At 42.9% G+C, this 19,881-nt stretch overlaps 1 protein-coding gene across 4 annotated transcripts in view; it reads left to right on the plus strand.

Moving 5' to 3' along the window:
• The window catches only part of ADCYAP1R1 (ADCYAP receptor type I), an 808,856-nt gene that overhangs the window by 603,382 nt on the left and 185,593 nt on the right, over nucleotides 1–19,881 (plus strand). For all 4 annotated transcript variants that reach the window (XM_085628890.1, XM_085628887.1, XM_085628888.1 and 1 more), the window contains exons 9-10: nucleotides 1,611–1,764; nucleotides 6,066–6,126. In XM_085628890.1, the coding sequence (XP_085485016.1) occupies nucleotides 1,611–1,764; nucleotides 6,066–6,126 (215 nt within the window). The remainder of the gene's footprint in view (nucleotides 1–1,610; nucleotides 1,765–6,065; nucleotides 6,127–19,881) is intronic.

The raw sequence follows: 19,881 nt of genomic DNA on the forward strand, positions 1-19,881 counted from the left end.
TGTTTCAAGTGGTAATAGGTTAACATGTTACTTTGTGAAATTTTAGAAACCTGCAGCACCTGTTTCGCTGTGGGAGGAGTAAAGGTTTTGCGGGGTTTGGTCAAGGAAGTGCAAAAAAGGGATGTCCCAAAACTTGCTTAAATCAAATGTTTTTTACATACACATTTGGAGTTTCCGTAGAGTGAATATCGCCATTCTGATATTGTCATAATTTTGAAGGATTACCTATTATAATACATAGATAATAATTTTTTATAGTGCAGGTAAGTAGTGTAAGTATTTCATAATTTTTAGGGTATTTAAAGTTAGTGAGATCTGTTGCAGCAGTGCTTTAGGAAAATGTGGGGGTATTTGGTGTATTACCATTGTAGATAGTGATGACAAGCCATTAGCTGATTGGCTAATGACCTCTTTTATAAAAGTTAAAGACAAGCATGTTGTTTGTGGGTACCCTTTGCCTGTGTTCTGCATTACACCTTCCAATATAGTGAAGTATTAGGTTTGGAATGTTTGCCCTCCCTATTACGATGTTAGTAAAGTGGTACTAGGTAGTGCAAAATATTTATAATTTTCTATATATTTTTTTACAGAGTTGCATGATACTAACGTGATACCCCCAAAATTATTTCAATGGGTATCATTTTTGTTTATACATATCTATATACTTTTCTATGATAAACTGCATTTTTTTTAAGTAGCGCTGTAATTTTTAGTAATTAATGGGCTACTCTGAACAATATTTTCAGCATATTTAAATATGTGAAAAAATAGAAAGTACACTTTAACACACTCTATATATCCAATAAAGTGTCTTATGGTACATTTTCATTTTGTTTATTGGGTTTTGTGGTACTCCTGTGGTGCTCCCAAATGTTTTAAAATAGAGATAAACTTATAAATATACTTTCTACCTATTTCCACTTTACTAAAGTGGTAATAGGTATAGGAATAATACCAAACCTAATACTTACTTACAATGAATGGCGTAATGCAGAACACAAGGAAACTCAAGATGAAAAAAGATGGCTGTCTTTCACTTTTGGAAAGGCAATCATTAGCCAATCAGCTAATGACTTTTCATCACTATGTATCTCGGGAGTACCGACTGTACTACTGCAACCATATATATAGCTACATTTAAAACACTAAACAACCTATAAAATACTTTCCCTACTTCTGTGAAGGACCCCACAGAATCATCTGTACAAGCATAATACATAATCAATCCAAATTTCGTCAAACCTCGACTGATTTTTTTTGCGCTACGTGAAATACAAAAGTCTATGTAAAATGCATTGGATTTTATGCCCATTTTGGGCCCTCTCCCCTTCTTTCTTTGCACCCTCTCGACGAAAAGCCACAAACCTTTCAGAAATCAAAGGATGAAATAGGGGCAGCGGGACTGCAAACATTTGAGGACATTCTTCAAATGGGTGCAAAGTTAATAAGGGCCAAAAATCCCCAAAAGCCAGATCTCTGGTCACCCTAACTATAACTACAGAGTAGCTACTCTTTCTGTTTAATAACATTTTTAAATGTCATCAATCTTTGCTCACAGATAGAATCCATTTTCACAACTTACAATGTTTGCTTTATTTTGTATTTTTTAGGTGGGTTGTAAAGCTGTGATGGTATTTTTCCACTACTGTGTCATGTCCAACTATTTCTGGCTTTTTATTGAAGGCTTATACCTCTTTACTCTGCTTGTTGAAACCTTTTTCCCTGAGAGGAGGTATTTCTATTGGTACACCATCATTGGCTGGGGTAAGTTGCGAACACTTTTTTTAAACATGTCTAATAAAGAGTGGATTGTTAGTTTGTTCACATATTTTTTCATACTGTGCATCATGGTGGACTTTATTATGATATCAAAGTTCGATAATGTCCATAGTGATTTATTAAAGGTACACAAATAAGTAACATGTATTGGTTTAGGCTAAGAAACTACGTTTAGCCTTTTATGGTTGAATTAATTCCAATTCTATTCATTTTTCAGAATTTTTCATTTCCTAATTTTCATGTGGCACTATGTTTTCATCTCATCTATACTCTTGTATTCTCTTGTTTTCAGTTTATCCATTTCAAATAATTTTATTGAAAAATTAAAACCAAAATAATGCCAAGACTTTTGGCCTGATTTCGATCTCAATGGACGGGTTACTCCTTCACAACGGTCCCTCAGCCGGAAAAAAAACGCCCATATGATATAATGGGATTCATATTTCAGGGAACGGGATTTCCATCACCATTGTGACGGGGTAGCACATCGGCTTGGATTTAAATCAGGCCCTCTGTTTACAAACGTGATCATCAGCTTTGTCACAAATAACAATATTGCTACTTTGCTGAGATATCAGGTAGTCACTATTTCATCCTTACCACACAATCCAGCAATGCATACACATCAGTGACATACTCACCTTCCATGGAGAATGGACACATTTGGATGTATTTTGTTTTTTGTTAATGTTTCTGCCAAAAGATCATCTTCTTTTCCTCTGCTTCATTCTAGGAAGACGAGTTGTCTGTCATTAAATCTAGCTCACCATCTGAAGTTTAGCTTCCTAAAATTAAAAATTCGCTTCCCACCATTTTTCCACTCTTGACTAAGTGGTGTAACTCCTCATTGAGATCTTCCATAGTGCGTAAAGCCTGAAAGTAGGTCAGTACAAAGTTCTTCCTTTAGTCAAGAAACCCTGCGCTATCATTCCTACCACCCCATTTTACTGCTGGCCTAACTGTCTAAAATCATTGCTAGCTCTATGAACTCTGAATTATCTTCTGTCTTAGAATAAGAACAACCTTTTTGATGCTGCTCAGACAAGCTTCTACTCTCAACATAACACTGAACCATGCTTGTAGTTGGTCTCAGCCATATCAGAAGGGGGTAGAATAGTCCTCTACTTATTAGATCTCTCCTTTTTTCCAGCTGGTATGAGGCAGTTTCGACCTCATCTTTTTTCAATAAGACCAATTGTATTCCATGCAATGTTCTTCGGGGTGCAGTTCTCGGCTCACCCCTCTTTAATGCCTATGCACTGACTCTTGCAGCTTTAATCCATATGCTCTTAGTCAAGTTTTCAGCTTTTCTCAGCTGTGCTGATTATGCACAGTAGATTGTTAGAAGAGGCACAGAGGTCATAAGTAATTTGGGGGCATATCAGCAACGAGGCGATATAAAATGATCGCCGCTTTTGCGTCCGTTTTCGGGCGAAAAGCAGCGATAATTTTATCGCCAAATTAGCAAGGTCACGCTATCGTGTGAAACCTTGCATTAGCGCCCAGATTCTTAACGCCCAGCTTTGCATCTCTAATGAGATGCAAAGTGGGCGTTCCTGACCTGACATGACAGGAGAAATGTCGCTAAGTGACATTTCTCCTATCATCAAGCCCCACGCTATGAAGCATAGCGGCAAGAAAAGTAGCGATAACCCCTGTTATCGCTACTTTCCTTACACCTGCTTCAGGACTGACTTAGCCATGATATCATATGGAAGGTGGATATCATGGGTAAGTATGTGAGGCCCTATCATCAAGCTAACGCCAAACTTCGTGAGATTATCGCTGGGTTTCCAGCGATAATCTCATGTTTGGCAGTTAGCGCTAGGATTTTTATCGCTTCTGAGATAAGCGTTGCTAATACCACGCTATCTCAGCGATAAAAATCCACGTTAGCCGGCGATAATTATCCTAGCGCTAAGTGTGCTTAGCGATAATTATCGACGATTGTTGCTAATATGCCCTTAAGATTTTATTATTGTTTGACTATCATTGAAGACTGGATGAGCCTTAGTTCTTTAAGTTTAATTATGACAAAACTGAAGTTTTATCATAGAACAAAGTGTCACCCTCTTATCAGACACTCGGCGGTCCTCTTTCTTGTGCTATAGATTCAGGACACAAGTCTAGGGTGGATGTGGCTGTATTGAGTCCCATCCTTATTTTTAAAGAGAGGACTCTATTCCCCTTACCCAATACTAAAGGAAGCAGAGAGGTGCCTCATTGTGCCACAGAACTAAATTAAAGCTGGTTGCATTTACAAACACAGTATGCATGTAACCGTGCTGCGGAGTGTTTAAACACCCTGTGCACTGGCAGCATCCTCTTTATTTGGGAGTGAGGCCCAGTTGGAGGAATTACCTTTGAGTCGCTTATCTGACAGGAGACAGAGAGCTTTACCCCATTAAGCCTTCTATAACTTAAGAAACTGCAAATGTGCAGCGCTTTTGTGCTTTGAAGATAGAAAAAAGAACACCAGCAGAAAACAAACATGAAATAACGCCAAGATTTAATGTTCAAAAATATACACCCAGCACATTTCGTTTACTCTCTAAACACAGTTTAAATATGCAATGCCAAGTTCTACGTGTATGTTTAAAAATTAGTATCTCTTTCAGGTGTATACAGTTTCTGAGCTCAGTTGCTCCTTGATATGTGCATAACCTGTATGTGATTTATAAAAACGAACACAAAATGTTCTTCTTTCATTTCTGCATTGATATGTAAAATGGTTGTTTTAAAAAAAATAAATAGGTCCGTTTGGTGTAAGTGGGGAATTTTTATAATGGTAAAATAGTACGTTGTGATGTCACGTCCTGTTATGTCATTGTGATTTGCATATGCTAATTAGTCCCCCAGTATTTTTCTTCGGACTGGTGGTCTGCATAGAATTGTTGTTCAAGAGGCCATAACATCCTATCTCTATCATGGGAACTCTTGGGCTGGCCCAAATATTGTTTAACTCGCCTAAAGATCTCCTAAATGCATCAGTGAGGCTTCTATTAGGTCTATTTAATTGGGCCTTTGTTCATAATCACCTGTCCAAGTTTTGATGTCCTCCTGTGATGAATAACATTGTGTGCAAATTCCTTTGCGTTTGCCAACAGGTCTTCTGCCACACTAGACAACTCTTTTCCAGTAAGTAATACTGTTGCTCATCCACATCTCCCCCTTCTGAGATTCAACACCCAACAATCATTGGCATAGCCAATAGGTCTCGCCTTTGGGACCTTATAAGTGTTTAGCCATGCAACAGGTGCATAACTAAATACTTATAAGCTCCCAAAAGCGAGAACTATTGGCTATGCCAAGCGGCCATGCGGCCGCGAAAGTGATCAGGATTGCGATCAAACATCAAAGCGGCCGCGAAAGTGAAAGTAATCGCGGTCAAGCGCGGCGCGCGCACCCGTGCACATGCACTGTAGCTCTAGGCTGGCCTGGTAGCACTTTTTGGAGCCCTCTCAAAAAGTCTTGCCAGACCAGCGCATGCACTGGGTCAGGCGAGACCTAAAAAGGAGCTTTAGTAAATTTGAGAGCTGTGCAATAATTCCAGGCCTCCTGTAGGTCTACCTATAACACACATTATTCTCAGTTTTTCTCAGTACATCCGGGTGCAATTGGATTTTGAAAAAATGCCTGACACACTCCAATGTAGTACAAACTCTTGGAATGTCCTTTGGATTCAGCCCAAAACTGTCTAATCCCAATGCCAGTAAATGCCAGTTTGAAAGAACATTCTCCGATCACATGGTATTTCATAAATACAATGTTAAATGGATTCGAGAGCAACTTGGAAAAGCCAATCTGTCCAGTAGTGTATCAGTGAAACTATGAAAACTGCTCTTTAATGTGTGCCCTCATATCCTGCACTAGGCCAATCAAGTACTGCTTTTTAGAATACACAAGATGAGTCTAATTTCTGATGCACTTATGGAGTGTACATCACAGCACGTGCTGAGCTGCACATGAAGACCTGGGAATCCCAGGCTGGGATGTTAGTGTCTCTTCACAGTTAGTGTGGGATCAGCTCCTTTTTCCTGCAGCATGCAAATAAGAACGCCAGAAACCCACAATGCAGCCACTCCCATGTTGCCAAGGGAATTGACCCTATAGGCCTTTCACTGATTTAAAAGAAGAGGTCACATCATTAGGTGCACTGACTTCTTGTCGTTAATGGAATAGCACAGCAAGCCTTCTTCTGCAGATCCGCCAGAGATATGCACGTGTGCTAGCAATGATGTAATGTAAGTGGGTTTACTGATTGTTCTTCAATCTTACCATTGCAGGTACACCTACCATATGTGTCACAATATGGGCCGTTCTGAGACTTCATTTCGATAACATTGGGTGAGTATTTCAAGTGATTTTATCCACTTATTTGATTATTTAACGATGAATTGTCATAGGTTGGGAATAAGCTCCTCCCACCCGGGTTCCAGGGCGCTGTGCATTACATATTGAAAACAAAAATCGCAGTCCTATTGAATCACATTTGACATTTAATTTTAGGAGCATAGTAAAGTAACAACACAGTTGGTACCAATGCCAACTTTAGGGCGGTGCCACTGGATCCGCAAACCAGATGGTAAGCGCGGGGCATCCCACGTGCGCTGTTACCGAAATGAGTGCTGATATCCGTCTTTCGTTTCCATGACGTCGTTCATCATGGAAATGAAAGACAGACCCCGGTTCCAACGCTGTTATTAATGGGCTTCAAAAAGCTGCATGCAAACTGCAAGGATTTTGATGGTTTTCAACGGAACTGACCCATGGTCAGATATTGAGAGATTTGAGTAGTACCTCCTGCTTGCTGGTAATGGGCAGCTGGGAGTCTTTGAACATTTCCCATGGTTTGTGGCCTGGCTGCCTATCACGGATGCTCTGAATGCTCCCACAGGATGCAGAGCCATTGGGGGTTGTCAGTTCTGAGAAATACTGGGGACACAGGCAGTGTGATCAGTAGCAGCACTGGTGAACTCCTGATCTGTATGATAGCCAAGAGCCAGGCACTGTTCTACAGAGGCGCAGTAGGTACAGTGGCGCCAGATTAGCGATGCAGCATCATTCTTGCTGGAATTTACCTGCAACTGCACCAGAGTACGTGGACATGTTCCTCTACTGCAGCAGTTGTTCCAGCCGGGAAGGATGGTAGTGTTTTTGCACAGCAGGACGGTTAACATTTCTGTGGTACCGGTCTTGGGGCTGAGGAGGACTTTGTGAAGCAGTAGTGGTTGGGGGTGAAGTTGTTGAAGATTCTGAACTTGTGAGGGTCTGAGGCTGTAGGGGTTTCAAGCTGATGAAAATGACAATACAGAAGGGGGGATCCCAAACTGCAAGAGATGGAGTGAGGCTAACTAGGGTTAGAATTTCCATTGGATAAGAGACTGTAGGGTGTGCCAGACTGCAGGAGAATATACAATACACGGGGTGCCAGTGTGAAGGAGGGATTGAGGTTACAGGAGATGCCAGACTGTAGGAGAGTGAGGCTGTAGGAGTTTCGGGGCACCTGTATGGGAGAAGGTTCAGGTTGGCCAAAATGAATAGGACATCTTCTAAAATGACTTAGGATACCAAAAGTGACAACCTGCGGTAGGGTGCAAGACTTGAGGGTGCCACAATGAGCCTTCAAGGGCAACAGATTACTGAAGTTTCCTGGATGCAGAGCAGTGTAAGACTATAGAAGGGTGGGAAGCTATGGGATAACCAGGCCGCAGACTGCAAGAACCTTGAGGTGTAATTAGTTCCCATGATATAAGGCAATGTATCTGTTGTCATGTTCCAGGGGGCATGAACTTGCAGCAGTCACAGATTGCAGTGGATTCAACACTGCATGAGGTGGAAAGCTTCAGGGGTGTCAAACTGACTGGATATTAGGCTGCACGTAGTGCCATCGTCCTCAAAGTGATGCTGGTGTCCCTCTTTCGGGGAGTACTACATGTCCCTATGGAGTGCGCTGCCCCCATATCCACCCTGTGCTTTGTAACCCTGGGCGTAGTTCGCGAAGTAGTACTTCGCGAAGCTACTCAAAGTGCACTTCGCACTACGCGAGCTACGCGTAGCACTTCGCGAACTGCGTAGTACCTTGTTCGCACTGTGCCAGATGTCGTTTTCAACGATTGCACAGTGCGGACAAGCAACTGGCACTGTGCAATCATTGAAAATGGCATCTTGCACAGTGTGAGCTGTAGTTTTCTGCTGCTCGAGTAGATTTTTACTCGAGCGGCAGCTTTCTCAACGCGAACTGGTAGTTTCTCATCGCGAGCGGTCGCGAGCATACGCGACCACTCGCAATGAGAAACCTGACCTCCTCGCGTTAGGAATCTCGCCGGGAGGTTTATTTTCCATGCTCGCGATCGCCAACTTGATGTTGAGGACAGCGAGCAAGCAAAAAATGACCGCAGCACTACGCAACACTACGCTACTTGTGTTCGCACTGTGCTACGTGCAATTCGCGTAGTGCGAAGTAGCGCGAACTTCGCAAACTATGCGAGCGTAGCGTAGTGCTTTGCCCAGGCTTAGTGCTTTGGCCAACCTAGTGCTGTCTCATCCTATTAGCATCACCCTCTTAAATGTCTGACTTCATCCTCTTTTTTGTGTTGACTGGTATGCAGCATAGCTTAAGAACCTGACTGTTTGTCATCAACCTTTCATGGGCCTTAGACTGCTAAAAAGGGTTCCCAACCGAAACCCCTGTGTTACATTTTAAATTCTGGGTTCACGTTTTTCCAGACCAAGCACTTGTAACAAATAATACCTGCTAGCATGTATAAGCGTTCGTAGTCTGAGGGTGCAAAATCTTGCTGACCAGGTGTTGCTTCGTGTGAATAGCGCTGTGGAGAAGTGAGCGGATCTTTGACCAAGTGGACAGACAGCGGGAGGCTAATCCGGACGGGACTGCGAGGACCAGCAGCCCCGTCACCACGCCCAGCTGTGCCCTCTTCCCGCCCTTGTTGACCTCCGACCTCTGAGCCCTCATAAACGACTCACGGCCCCCTCTTCTCGGGGGCCGTTCGTAGTCTGAGGGTGTCTGGTGCGAAATCTTGCTGACCAGGTGTTGCTTCGTGTGAATAGCGCTGTGGAGAAGTGAGCGGATCTTTGACCAAGTGGACAGACAGCGGGAGGCTAATCCGGACGGGACTGCGAGGACCAGCAGCCCCGTCACCACGCCCAGCTGTGCCCTCTTCCCGCCCTTGTTGTTACCTGCATAAAAGAAACTTAGTAGTCCGCTACGCGGTCGCGTGCGTTCGCGCACCGGGAGAAGCCCGGGATAAGGGCGGGACCGTTTGTGGCCAGTAGTGGCCGGGTCGGGCCACTACACCAACATCAGCTGTCTTGGCATGATATCTGAGTTTGTACATATATGATATTTTGCTGTGCCTTTTTAACTCATTTGATGATTAGTTGATGGTGCCTTGTTTTAAGTATAGTGATAACGCAAATTGTGTGTTAGTTTTGTAACACATTGTGTGGTTAAGGGTCTTTGACACTTTTTTGCTGTTATTGTTTTAGCACGCACGTCACGATAGAAGATGACATCACTAAGGTCTGGAAGGAAGATTGCCCAGGACTGCATAGGGGGCACCGTATCAGGGACTCTTGATAATTTTATTACTAGAGCAGTTCGTGTCCTCGAACACGAAATTACCTTAACGGAAAAAAGACTGTCCTTGGATTTAACAGCCAAGAGATCGTCTCTTGGTAAAATAATGTCAGCTCTTTCCCCCGAGTGCCGGTTGCCCCAACCCGAATCTGACCTGGTGCATAGCACCGAGACTGAGGGGTTGGATACGACAAATTATAGTATTTTGGATCAACCCCCGATAGTATATCCATCTTAGAGCCCAGACCTCCTGTTGTACAATCTAGCCTTAATCTTCCATTGCCCCCCAATGTACAACCTCTTAATGCCAATTTGGACAAGGGAAGCATCCCCCAGCCTATTAAAGGGAAAAGAAAACGTGTGGGAGTGCTGTCCAAGGGTAGACGTGCTAAAGTGCCCAAAGTTCCCAAACTTGTTATTCCACCCAAAGTACTCCACCCATCATCATCCTGTAGTATCCCCCCAATTAATGCCAGCCCCTTGTACAGTAAGACCCTACCTAGCCAGCCTTGTGATAATCCATTACCTATTAGTTCTTTGGAGTCCTTTGAACAATTGCTAAAATCTTTCTTATTACCGATATATGAGAGATTTAAGCAACTTTTGGCTTCTATTGGGAAATTGGAAAGTATTGTACTTGCCAATACGACCCTTTTGGAAAAAACTCTAGTGACCTTGCCAAATCCGAGTACTACTTCATTCCCTGGTTTGGCTGTTAAAGCAAAGACCGTTTTAAATGGCACCAATCCTTCCACCACGGTTAGCAAACCTTCTAATCTCCCTGTACATATAAATCCTGTTAATACATCTGTTTTGGACCTTGCTGGGGAAGCTGTCCATACCTCAACCGGAGCTGGTAGGACGAACCAGTTGGCTATAAATGTTCCTAACAATGAGGTTAATAACATTGTAGGGCAAATTGATTCCCAGTGGGATGGTTTGTTTCTCAAACACCCCTGTATTAACCTTCCTCCTGAGTCACTGCCCTACACTGTTATTTTGGCTGGTGTTCCAGGGATTTCCCAGGGCAAGATAGAGCTCCATAGTGAGCTCAAGAATAAGGTGATTCATTGGCTCAATGGTAATAGGCCTTTGCCCCCCAGCCTTCATGCTGAAATTTTGTTCGTACGAAGGGTGAGTTGGCTAGGTACAAAACCCAAGAATGTAGAGGCGACTGCATAATCATCAATTTTAGGGACCCTAGAGTCGTGAGGCATATATGCTGCAATCCAAACACTATGAGCCCTAGTGGAATACTTAACTTGGATTTGAGTTATTTCTTTCCCATTGCCCCCCGCGACACACGTTACGATCTGCCAGTTGGATGGGAAAGGGCCAATAGAGGCCTTTGTTATCCATCTAGATTGGATTTCCATCTCCCATTGTTTAATTATTTTGCCCCGTTGAACAGCATGGAAGGGGTAGACTGACTAACCAACAACAACCTCAATCTTGGCTGAGTGAGTGGAATTGAAAATGGCCCTGGTAGTTTTGCCTGTTCGGGGAACGTAACTTGTAGCTGTTTCATGGAGGGACCCATGGGTATTGATGGTAAGCGTCCTAATACTGTATGTACTCCCCCCCTGTGCCCCTCGGTAATCAAGATCCCTCTTTGTTAGTTTTGGATTGCTCTGAAAACTCCCAGGGTACAAACCTTGTAAGCCCCTCGCCTATTCACCTAGAGTTAGTATCACATACCTGCATGCCTAGCAAAGACAGACTAAAATCTCTGCGCATAGACCCATGCTCCGGTGAATATGAGCGTCTGGCCCCTGGCAAGACTGTAAATCATCCTGTCCCCAAGGTCTCGTCCCAGGTTCAATTATCAGCTGTTAATGACAATCCCCCCCCTTACTTTGGTCTCGTGGAACATTGCTGGCCTAAGGAGTAAAACTACTATAGAGGAGTGGTCTACATGGGTAGCCAATTATGATATTTTGGTCTTTCAGGAAACGTGGGCAGTGGATCCGGTATATTCCCTGGCTTCATTAATTTCCACAAAGGGGCCCTAAGTGGGACAAGGGGCCGACCCTCGGGTGGTCTCTGTACCTGGGTTAGGCAAACCCTTAAGTGTAGTCTAACTGAATTGGCCATCGACAGTCCAGACCTTTTGATAATTTTGTTACACTTTAATGATGATCCAGATATCATGATTATAAATGTTTACAACAGGGGCCAACCAGGTGGGCGAGGTTCCAATACCTTTCTAAAATTAGATGGGTTTTTGGAAACAGTTAACCCTGATATTAATGTGATAATTGCGGGGGACTTGAACTGCTGTTTCGAACCTCTGAACACCGCCTGGGATTCGCTTACTATGGAAGTGGACGCTAATTGGAATATTCGCCCCCTTGACCTTCCACCTATCAAGAAGTGGACTGAATCTGCCATTCAGTGGATGGGTTTGTGTATGGGGCGCGGCTTCAGGGCAGCTAACGGACGGATCAACTCCGATAAAAATGGCTGCGACACCTTTGCCGATGGTCGTCGCCGCAGCAGAATTGATTATGCCCTTGTTAAAGTGGAGTTCTGGTCTACCCTAAATGACATGGTGATTTTATATCGCCCCTTAGAGTGACCACAATCCCCTAGTACTGAGCTTCTTGCTCTGTACAGTCAGCAGAAATGAACCCACTAAGCTAGTTACTGCAGACGCCTTCCTAACCAATAATTTACGGAGAGTGCGTTGGGAAAAGGTCGTCATTGATAGTGCTGTACTTACCGAAATTAGCTCGCAAGTCTCAGGTGCGGTGGAAGCTTTTCACTCTCTCCAAAATTATGAAGCTGTCATTGGGAGACTACGCGTATCCATGAAAATCTGTTTTTGGGTCTTAAGGCTCTCTTCTCAAAGCCGGGAAAGGCTAAGAAATCTATCCAACCCAAACGTAACCACTGGTACAATAAAGTGTGCCGTGAATTCTATGGCAAATTAAAATCCGCTATTAAATCTAAAAACCTGGCTAATATTAGATCAGCCAGGAGTATCTATAGTAAGGCCAAAGTTTTGGCTAAACAAGATTGGGATAACGAACACTGGCATGATCTCTTGGCTGCCAGTAAACAAAAAAATTTGACCAAGTTTTGGCACATTGTGAAGTGGGGCAACTCCATGAGTTCGCAGGTCCCCTCAAACCATGTTCTTCCTGAAACCTGGGTGTTGCATTTCGAGTCACAGTTCTCCGACACCAGTTTGGCTGAAGAGACTATTCCCCCAATTTTTCGGGATTTGTCTATCCTCCAAAACTTTTCGTTCGATTGTAAAGAAGTCGAGATGGCTTTAAGTAAGATCCCCAGTGGAAAGGCCCCGGGTATCGACTGTGTCCCGGCGGACCTTTTTAAATTTGACCATAGCAACTGGGTGCCATATATTGCTTTCTTGGCCACTGCCTTAGCTAAGGGGGCGGCTATTCCCGAATCATGGAAAGGTGCCGAGATATTGCCCATCTTTAAGAAGGGTGATCGCTCGTGCCCAGGGAATTATCGCCCGCTTAGCTTAATCGACTCGATTAAAAAAATCATTGCCAGGATGATTCTGGCAAGAATCCAGTCTTGGATCGAGCAGGAGGATATCATATCGCCATTGCAGGCTGGGTTTAGATCATGCATTAGTACCATCGATCAGGTTTTCAGGTTTCAACTGATCGTCTGGAAAACGGTCTACCTTTGCGGCGGCACTTTATATGCCGCTTTTGTTGATCTTCGGTCAACCTTTGACTTAGTTCCCAGGACAAAATTATGGGGGGTGTTAGCCGGGATAGGGATGCCCGTTGACCTTTTGAACATCGTCATCAGGCTGCACGATGAAAACTTTGCTCAAGTTCGCTGGGGGAACCAAGGGCAGGTCACTGACAAATTTAAAGTAAATAGGGGTGTCAGGCAAGGGTGCGTCCTAGCGCCAACTCTCTTTCTGTTATTCATCAATCGAGTTGTGCAGTATTTTTCATCTATTTCAACTGACGCCCCCTCCTTGGGTGGTATTAAGATCCCACTGCTCATGTTCGCCGATGACACCCTATTATTGTCACAGACACAGATGGGGTTACAGGGGGCCCTGAATGAATTTGACAAATTTTGCCTTGACCACGATCTGCAAGTAAACGTTTCCAAAACCAAGTATATGGTTTTCAACAAAGGAAGAAGCATGGCAGGTCATTTTACAATGAACAACGAAACACTTGAACGTACGAACATCATGACCTATCTGGGGGTTGTTCTTGAGAACAAACTGAGCTGGAAGCCGCAAATCGACATTCTATCTCTTAAATTCGCTCAGCTTTCCGGGTGTTTGGTAAAAGAACAGAAACAGTCCCAGATAAAAAGGATAGGTCCAGCAATTAAGATTTACAACTCCAGGATTAGTTCTGCGATTATTTATGGTGCAGAACTCTGGGGTTTTGCGGATCTATCCCCTTTGGTCAAGGCGCAAAATAAATTTCTGAGGAACCTCACGGGCCTTCCTAGTTCAAGCCCAGTGAAACCACTCTTACTGGATCTTGGGTGTCGCTCTTTTGAAGACATTGCCCGGTTTAAACCTCTGGCCTTCTGGAGAAGATTATGGACCACCACGGAATTAGCTCCATATGCTAAGGTATTTTTGGATGTTCGTTCCATTTTGGGTTCTGGCAATATAGTTTGGTTTAAGCAAGTTAGTTTGCTATTGGAATCCATGGGTTTGGGAAATTTATGGTCCGACCCCGTCAATAACCCCTTTCCCCCAAAAAAATTATTCAAAGGTCTCTAATGGTCCCAGGTTCACCAGAAGCAGTTAACACAAACATCAGCAGAGTCTTTGACTGGCAGGTTCCTAGAGCGAAAAAATGTCCCATTCTTAGAAGATTACTGGGACATTATTTGTAGGCCCAGTGACAGGAAACTTTATCACCAATTAAGGGTTGGTTCCTTACCCACCAGATTGTTCACCAAAAGTTGGAAGGGAGAGGTGAGTGATTCGACTGTGTTGAATCCGTTGGTCACATATTTTTTGTCTGCCCGGCCTATGCAGCCCCACGGGCAAAATGGCTCAAACCCATATGTCGCAATTTGGGCACCAGAGTGGGGCTTGAGGCGTTAAGAATATTAAGATTTGATACTAGTGATTGTACTGTAATTGCCGTGGCCAAATTCCTGGGATGGGTTTGGATCATTAGAAATAGGACATAATAGGCACCTAGCAATGTGTTTTACTTAGTTTTCTATTTAGTTTTTATCCTTGAAATGTTTTACTTTTTTTCTGTATGGAATACCTTTTTATATTGTATTGTCTTTTATGATGAATATAATCGATAATAAAGACTATATATGATATGATATGATAATATTCGTGTGATGTAATGCACTGTGACACAGTACATTGGGATGAGTAGCACTATAAAAGAAATAAATGTAAGCTTGGAGCTATGGACAGAGGAGGGGCACGATTTGGAGGGTGGTAGTGAGGTCATGCGTGGACAGGCTCGGACTGGCTGGTCCGGGCATCGGGTGTTTCCCCTGTGGGCTGCAGATGTGAGTGGCACAGGTAAGAGCAGAGGGGCGGGACGGGGGTGGGGGAGTTGACAGATGGTGAGCTATGCAAAATGAAATAAAAAAATTAATAAATCCACCTAACTTGCGCTCACCGCATTGCCGACTAGGCCACTGCTCTTACCTAGGCAAGCCACGCCTGGTGGGCTGGCCGATTTTCACCTGCCTGGGGCCGCTCTCACCAAAAGCCTTGAATGGAGGCAGTAATTTCAGCAGCCAATGCAGGAAACAAACAAGCCTCAGCACAGCCGAACGGAGTTCCCTGAAACTGACTGTACTAGACTGACCTGGCAGCCAATCAGCACAGTGCCCAGTCAATGAGAACCTATGAGGGCAAGACTTGGTGTGTGGCTCTGCAGACTAGCTTCAGGTCTTTCAGTCATTAGGTGCTAGTGAAGCAAGTTTGTGAACGCATCATGGTCTTACCAGAGAAAAATCTAATATTTTTAACATGCAGGTAAAAATATTGCCCTTTATAATTTTTCATTAAAATATGCATTATGCATGAGACCTCTGCTCTCTAAATGAGCAAAGTACACATTTAAATGAACTCAGTATCAATGTGTGTTTATTAATCCCTAAATGCTACACATTAACATAAAAGTCAAGAGAAGGCAAAGGGTTGGCTAGCCACTCTTCTCCACATACAAATCATTACCAGTCACCTGTGTCCTGAGTAAAGGAGGGGGGCAAAATGAGACCACAGAAACGGGTACAAGGGAGGGGTAAAAAAGGTAGAGTGACAAAGGCGGTATAAGTAACAGGACAAGGGAGAAAGTAGGGAAGGTAGTAAGAAAAAGGTACAAGAAAGAAAGGAGAGTGAGTAAAGATGAAAAAAGCAAAAGCAGAGACAGAATTGTCCAGGAAACGAAGAAAGACGGTGAGGCAAGCAACGGAAAGGAGACGGGTAGAGAGAAAAGGAGAGAAGAAAGATTGAAGTAATAATTAGGGCGGTAGAAGGACAAAAAAGATAACTAGGAGGGAGCATTAGAAAGGAAGGGCTAGAGGGTAGACATTGAGATGTTGTAGTTAGAGAATCAGTGGGATTGAGAGAAATAATGAGCAGGCAGAAGAAAGGAGTATTGAGAGAGAAAAGACATGCAAAATTTGTAGAATATGACGAATACTATGTTGCTAAATGCAAAGTGGCATAGCAAGAGGGGGCGGTCCACCCATGGCAGCACTAGCTTTGGGGGCGCTGGCGCCCGCTCTTACATGCGGCCGTCGCGGGACCGCAAACGCTGGGACCGCCGTGGGCGGCGAAAGTTCTAGCTACGCTACTGGAAATGCATATGTTTTCCCCAGTTTCAAAAAGTGAGCGACAAACCTCTAAAACCTGCCACGTAGTGTTTGGGGTCTCTCGCTTCACTTCGCTTTATCTCTATGCAGTGTGTGTGTGTAGGGGGGGCTGGTATGACAAAACTTGCCAGGGCTGCTTATGGTTCTCAGTCCGGCCGTGTTGGTGGAGAGTTGTTGCACCGGGCGTCACCAACAATGAAACCGGCCCTAGTCACTACATTAATAAAATACCGAGTGTGCTGCTCCACATCCTGATATACCATGACGTCACATTTGTCTATAACAAGATACTCGATAATCCTAGTATAGAAGTCATATTAATGTGAAGACCAATGTACAGGCACATTTGAATACAATGCAGGTTCCCTGATATTGGCCTTTAAAGGTTAGGAACAGCACATTCATTGATACTAAACAAACACCAGAAAGAAAGCCTTTCCCTGATTAAAATATGTCTGACATTTTCAAATGGAGAAGGCAAGATAGTGTCCAATTTAATGCCAGACATTTTAAAAGGCCAAAACTGATCGTTTGACATATATATTTGCTTCTCTACTATCATTCTTATTGCACACATTCCATCTAAAATATGTTTACCAAACATTCATCAGTGGCTAATGATCTGAAAAATATTTGTTTTAGTAGATAATAGTGAATTTTCTCTGCTAATTACCCATTCACTCGTTAAATAGTAGAGATTATTCAGTGTTTGGCCTGCGGCCTAGCAAATAACAGGAACATTCCATATTTACGCAGCTGCTGGTAAGTAGTAGAGATTCTGCACTAGTTGGCTGGTGGCCATGAAAAATAGCAAAAAAGCTTCACTGCTTACCACTGGCTAGGTAGTTGAGATTCTGCACTCTTTGGCCTGCAACCATGCAAATAGCAAGGGAACTTCACTATTTACTCGACTGCTGCCTACGTAGAAGAGATTATGTACTGATGGGCTGGTAGCCATGCAAATAGCAAATAAACTTTACTATTTACCTGGCCTGTGCCTAAATATCAGGTATTATGTATTATTTGGCCAGATGTCGAGCAAATAACAAAGAAACATCAGTATTCTCCCGGCGATTAGCTAAATAACAAACATTATGCACTGTCTGTCCAGCTGCCAGGCAAGTTGCAAATACGCTTAGTTATTTACCTGGCTGCCTGCTAAATAGCAGAAATGCTGCACTATTTGGCCAGTGGCCTTACAGGTAGCAAAAAAAAACTCATTATTTACCTGGCTGCTGACTATATAAAAGAAAGTATGCACTGTTTGGCCTGCAGCGATGCAAATGGCAAAGAAACTTCATTTTTTAAATGGAAGCTGGCTAAATAGTAGACTGCGCAAAATGTGGACAGTAAACAGGCATACAGCAGGCAAACTTTACCATTTACCCGGTTGCTGTATGTACCAGTGGTTCTTAGCCTGTGATCCCGGTACCTCTGGGCGTCTGCGAAGTCCACTTATGTGGTCCGCATCTGCTTAGAAAATTAAAATTTTTACAGATTCATAAAGTATAAATAAATCTATATATGAAACTATATATAAATCAAGAAGCAAAATATAAAGTTTCAAAATGTTCAATAAATGTGAAGGAATTTGAAATTGGATGCTAAAAATTAAGTTTGTATCCCTGATTGATTCATGTGAGCAGTGCAAAGGCATGAAACAGAATATAGGTTCTGATTTAGAGTTCGGCAGATGGGTTACTCTATCACAAATGTAACGGATGTCCTGCTCTGCCATATTACAAGTGCCACTGGATGTAATGCTCTTGTAATATGACGGACAGGATATCCATCACTTTTATGACGAAGTAACCTGCTTGCCGAACTCCATAATATGGACAATGAGTGACCTTAATTCAATTTAGAATTGCTTTAACCTCCCCATGAACGTTTAGATTTTTAAATATTTTCTGTGAATTAAATAAAATATGTAATTATTTGTGTATTTGTTTTATGAATGATTGTTTCTGTATTTTTTGTGGTTCAAGTCGCCGAACATGCTTAGGGCGGAGTCCCTGACTTCCAGTAATGACTCAGTGGGGAACCCTGGGATCCAATAATGATTCAAAGGGGATTCTATATCCAATTAATAATTAAGTGGGGGTTCACAGAAGTCAAAAGGTTAAGAACCACTGGTCTATAGAGTTGAAAGAATATATTACTATGCCTAGCGCAGATTTAAACAGGCACTTAGCACCACGTAGAACTTTAAACATGGAGTATACACAATATGCACCCATCTCCTTGTGCAGGTTAGTGCTAAAACTGGCTTTTGCGCAATTTGCAACCAAATAGCATAAACTCCCAGTTGTAAAGGTCCTAATTGCCATCGAAGAGAATGTTTAAAGTTTTCAAGTTAATTTGGAAGACATGGCACAGAATGTCATTCCATTATACAAAGGGCCTAGACACAGCGTTTTAGGTGGTCCATTATGGAGCATGTGACTTAATCCACAAATGCTCCTTCACGTTAACCTAAAGGGGTAGCTAATTAGAAAGATGATTAGATCCTTTGCAAGACTAGGTGCAGCTGTTTACTGATCTACAGCTATGTATTACAAAGTCATGGGAATGTACCAGGGCCTGATATAAGATTCCCAAAACGGAACATGTTATCAGAACGCCTCTTTTTATGCCCTGAGTTTTCAAGCAACAAATCAGTGCATTCCAGAATTAATAATTCTGGTTTGGATTAATTAGAGAAATCACATTAATACACCTAAAAACAATGATTTGTAAAGGCAAGAGCCAGAAATGGAAAAGTTGTTTTCCAGTGACATAAAGCAATCTGATATTCCGGGTGATCTTCTCAAAATAGAAACACTTGCATAGGGTCCCTTATGTAAGTCATCAATGCTGTATAATTGAGTTGTCTCATTCCAATCTGAGGACAGAAGGAAAAAAACATATCTAAATAAAAAATAGCATCTATATCCCTAGACAATGTTTTGTCAGATTTGGATATATTAGGGAAATAAGGGCCTCATGTAGGTAGCATACCAGTTACCACTTCTTAAATACCGAACGTTACCGAATCGGTATTTAAGAAGTGGTAACTCGTATGTAGGTAATGAGTCGGTAATTTTTACCGATTCGCTACAATTCGGTAATTACCGAATCGGTATTTACCGATTCGGTAATGAGGCATACCTTCCCATTGAGGGGAAGGTATGCCTCATTACCGAATCGGTAAATACCGATTCGGTAATGGTGTAGAACATGCAAGGGTGGCAGGGTGTCACATTGACACCCTGTTGCACCCCTGATTCGGCCATGTGTGCACATGTGGCACACATACATGCCCTAAGGGCATGTATGTCTGCCACATTGCACACTGCTAAGCGCTGAAAAATGCTAATACACATCCATTAATTATTTACCACCAACTATTAGTTGGTGGTAAATACCGACTCCTAAACACACCCACACACTCCCCCTACATATCATTTCTGGATTCGGAATTTACCGAATCGGTAAACTTACCGATTCGGTAAAATTACCGATTCGGTAACATTACCGATTCGGTAATTTTATCGATTCGGTAAGTTTACCAATTCGGTAAATTCCGAATCCAGAAATTGTCCCCCTACATACCAATAGCCAAAATACCGGTCGGTAACGGTATAGTTACCGAAAATCGGCTGTTATCGACCGGTATTTGGCTACCTACATGAGGCCCAAAA

Source organism: Triturus cristatus, chromosome 10, assembly GCF_964204655.1.
Source record: "Triturus cristatus chromosome 10, aTriCri1.1, whole genome shotgun sequence".
NCBI lineage: Eukaryota > Metazoa > Chordata > Amphibia > Caudata > Salamandridae > Triturus > Triturus cristatus.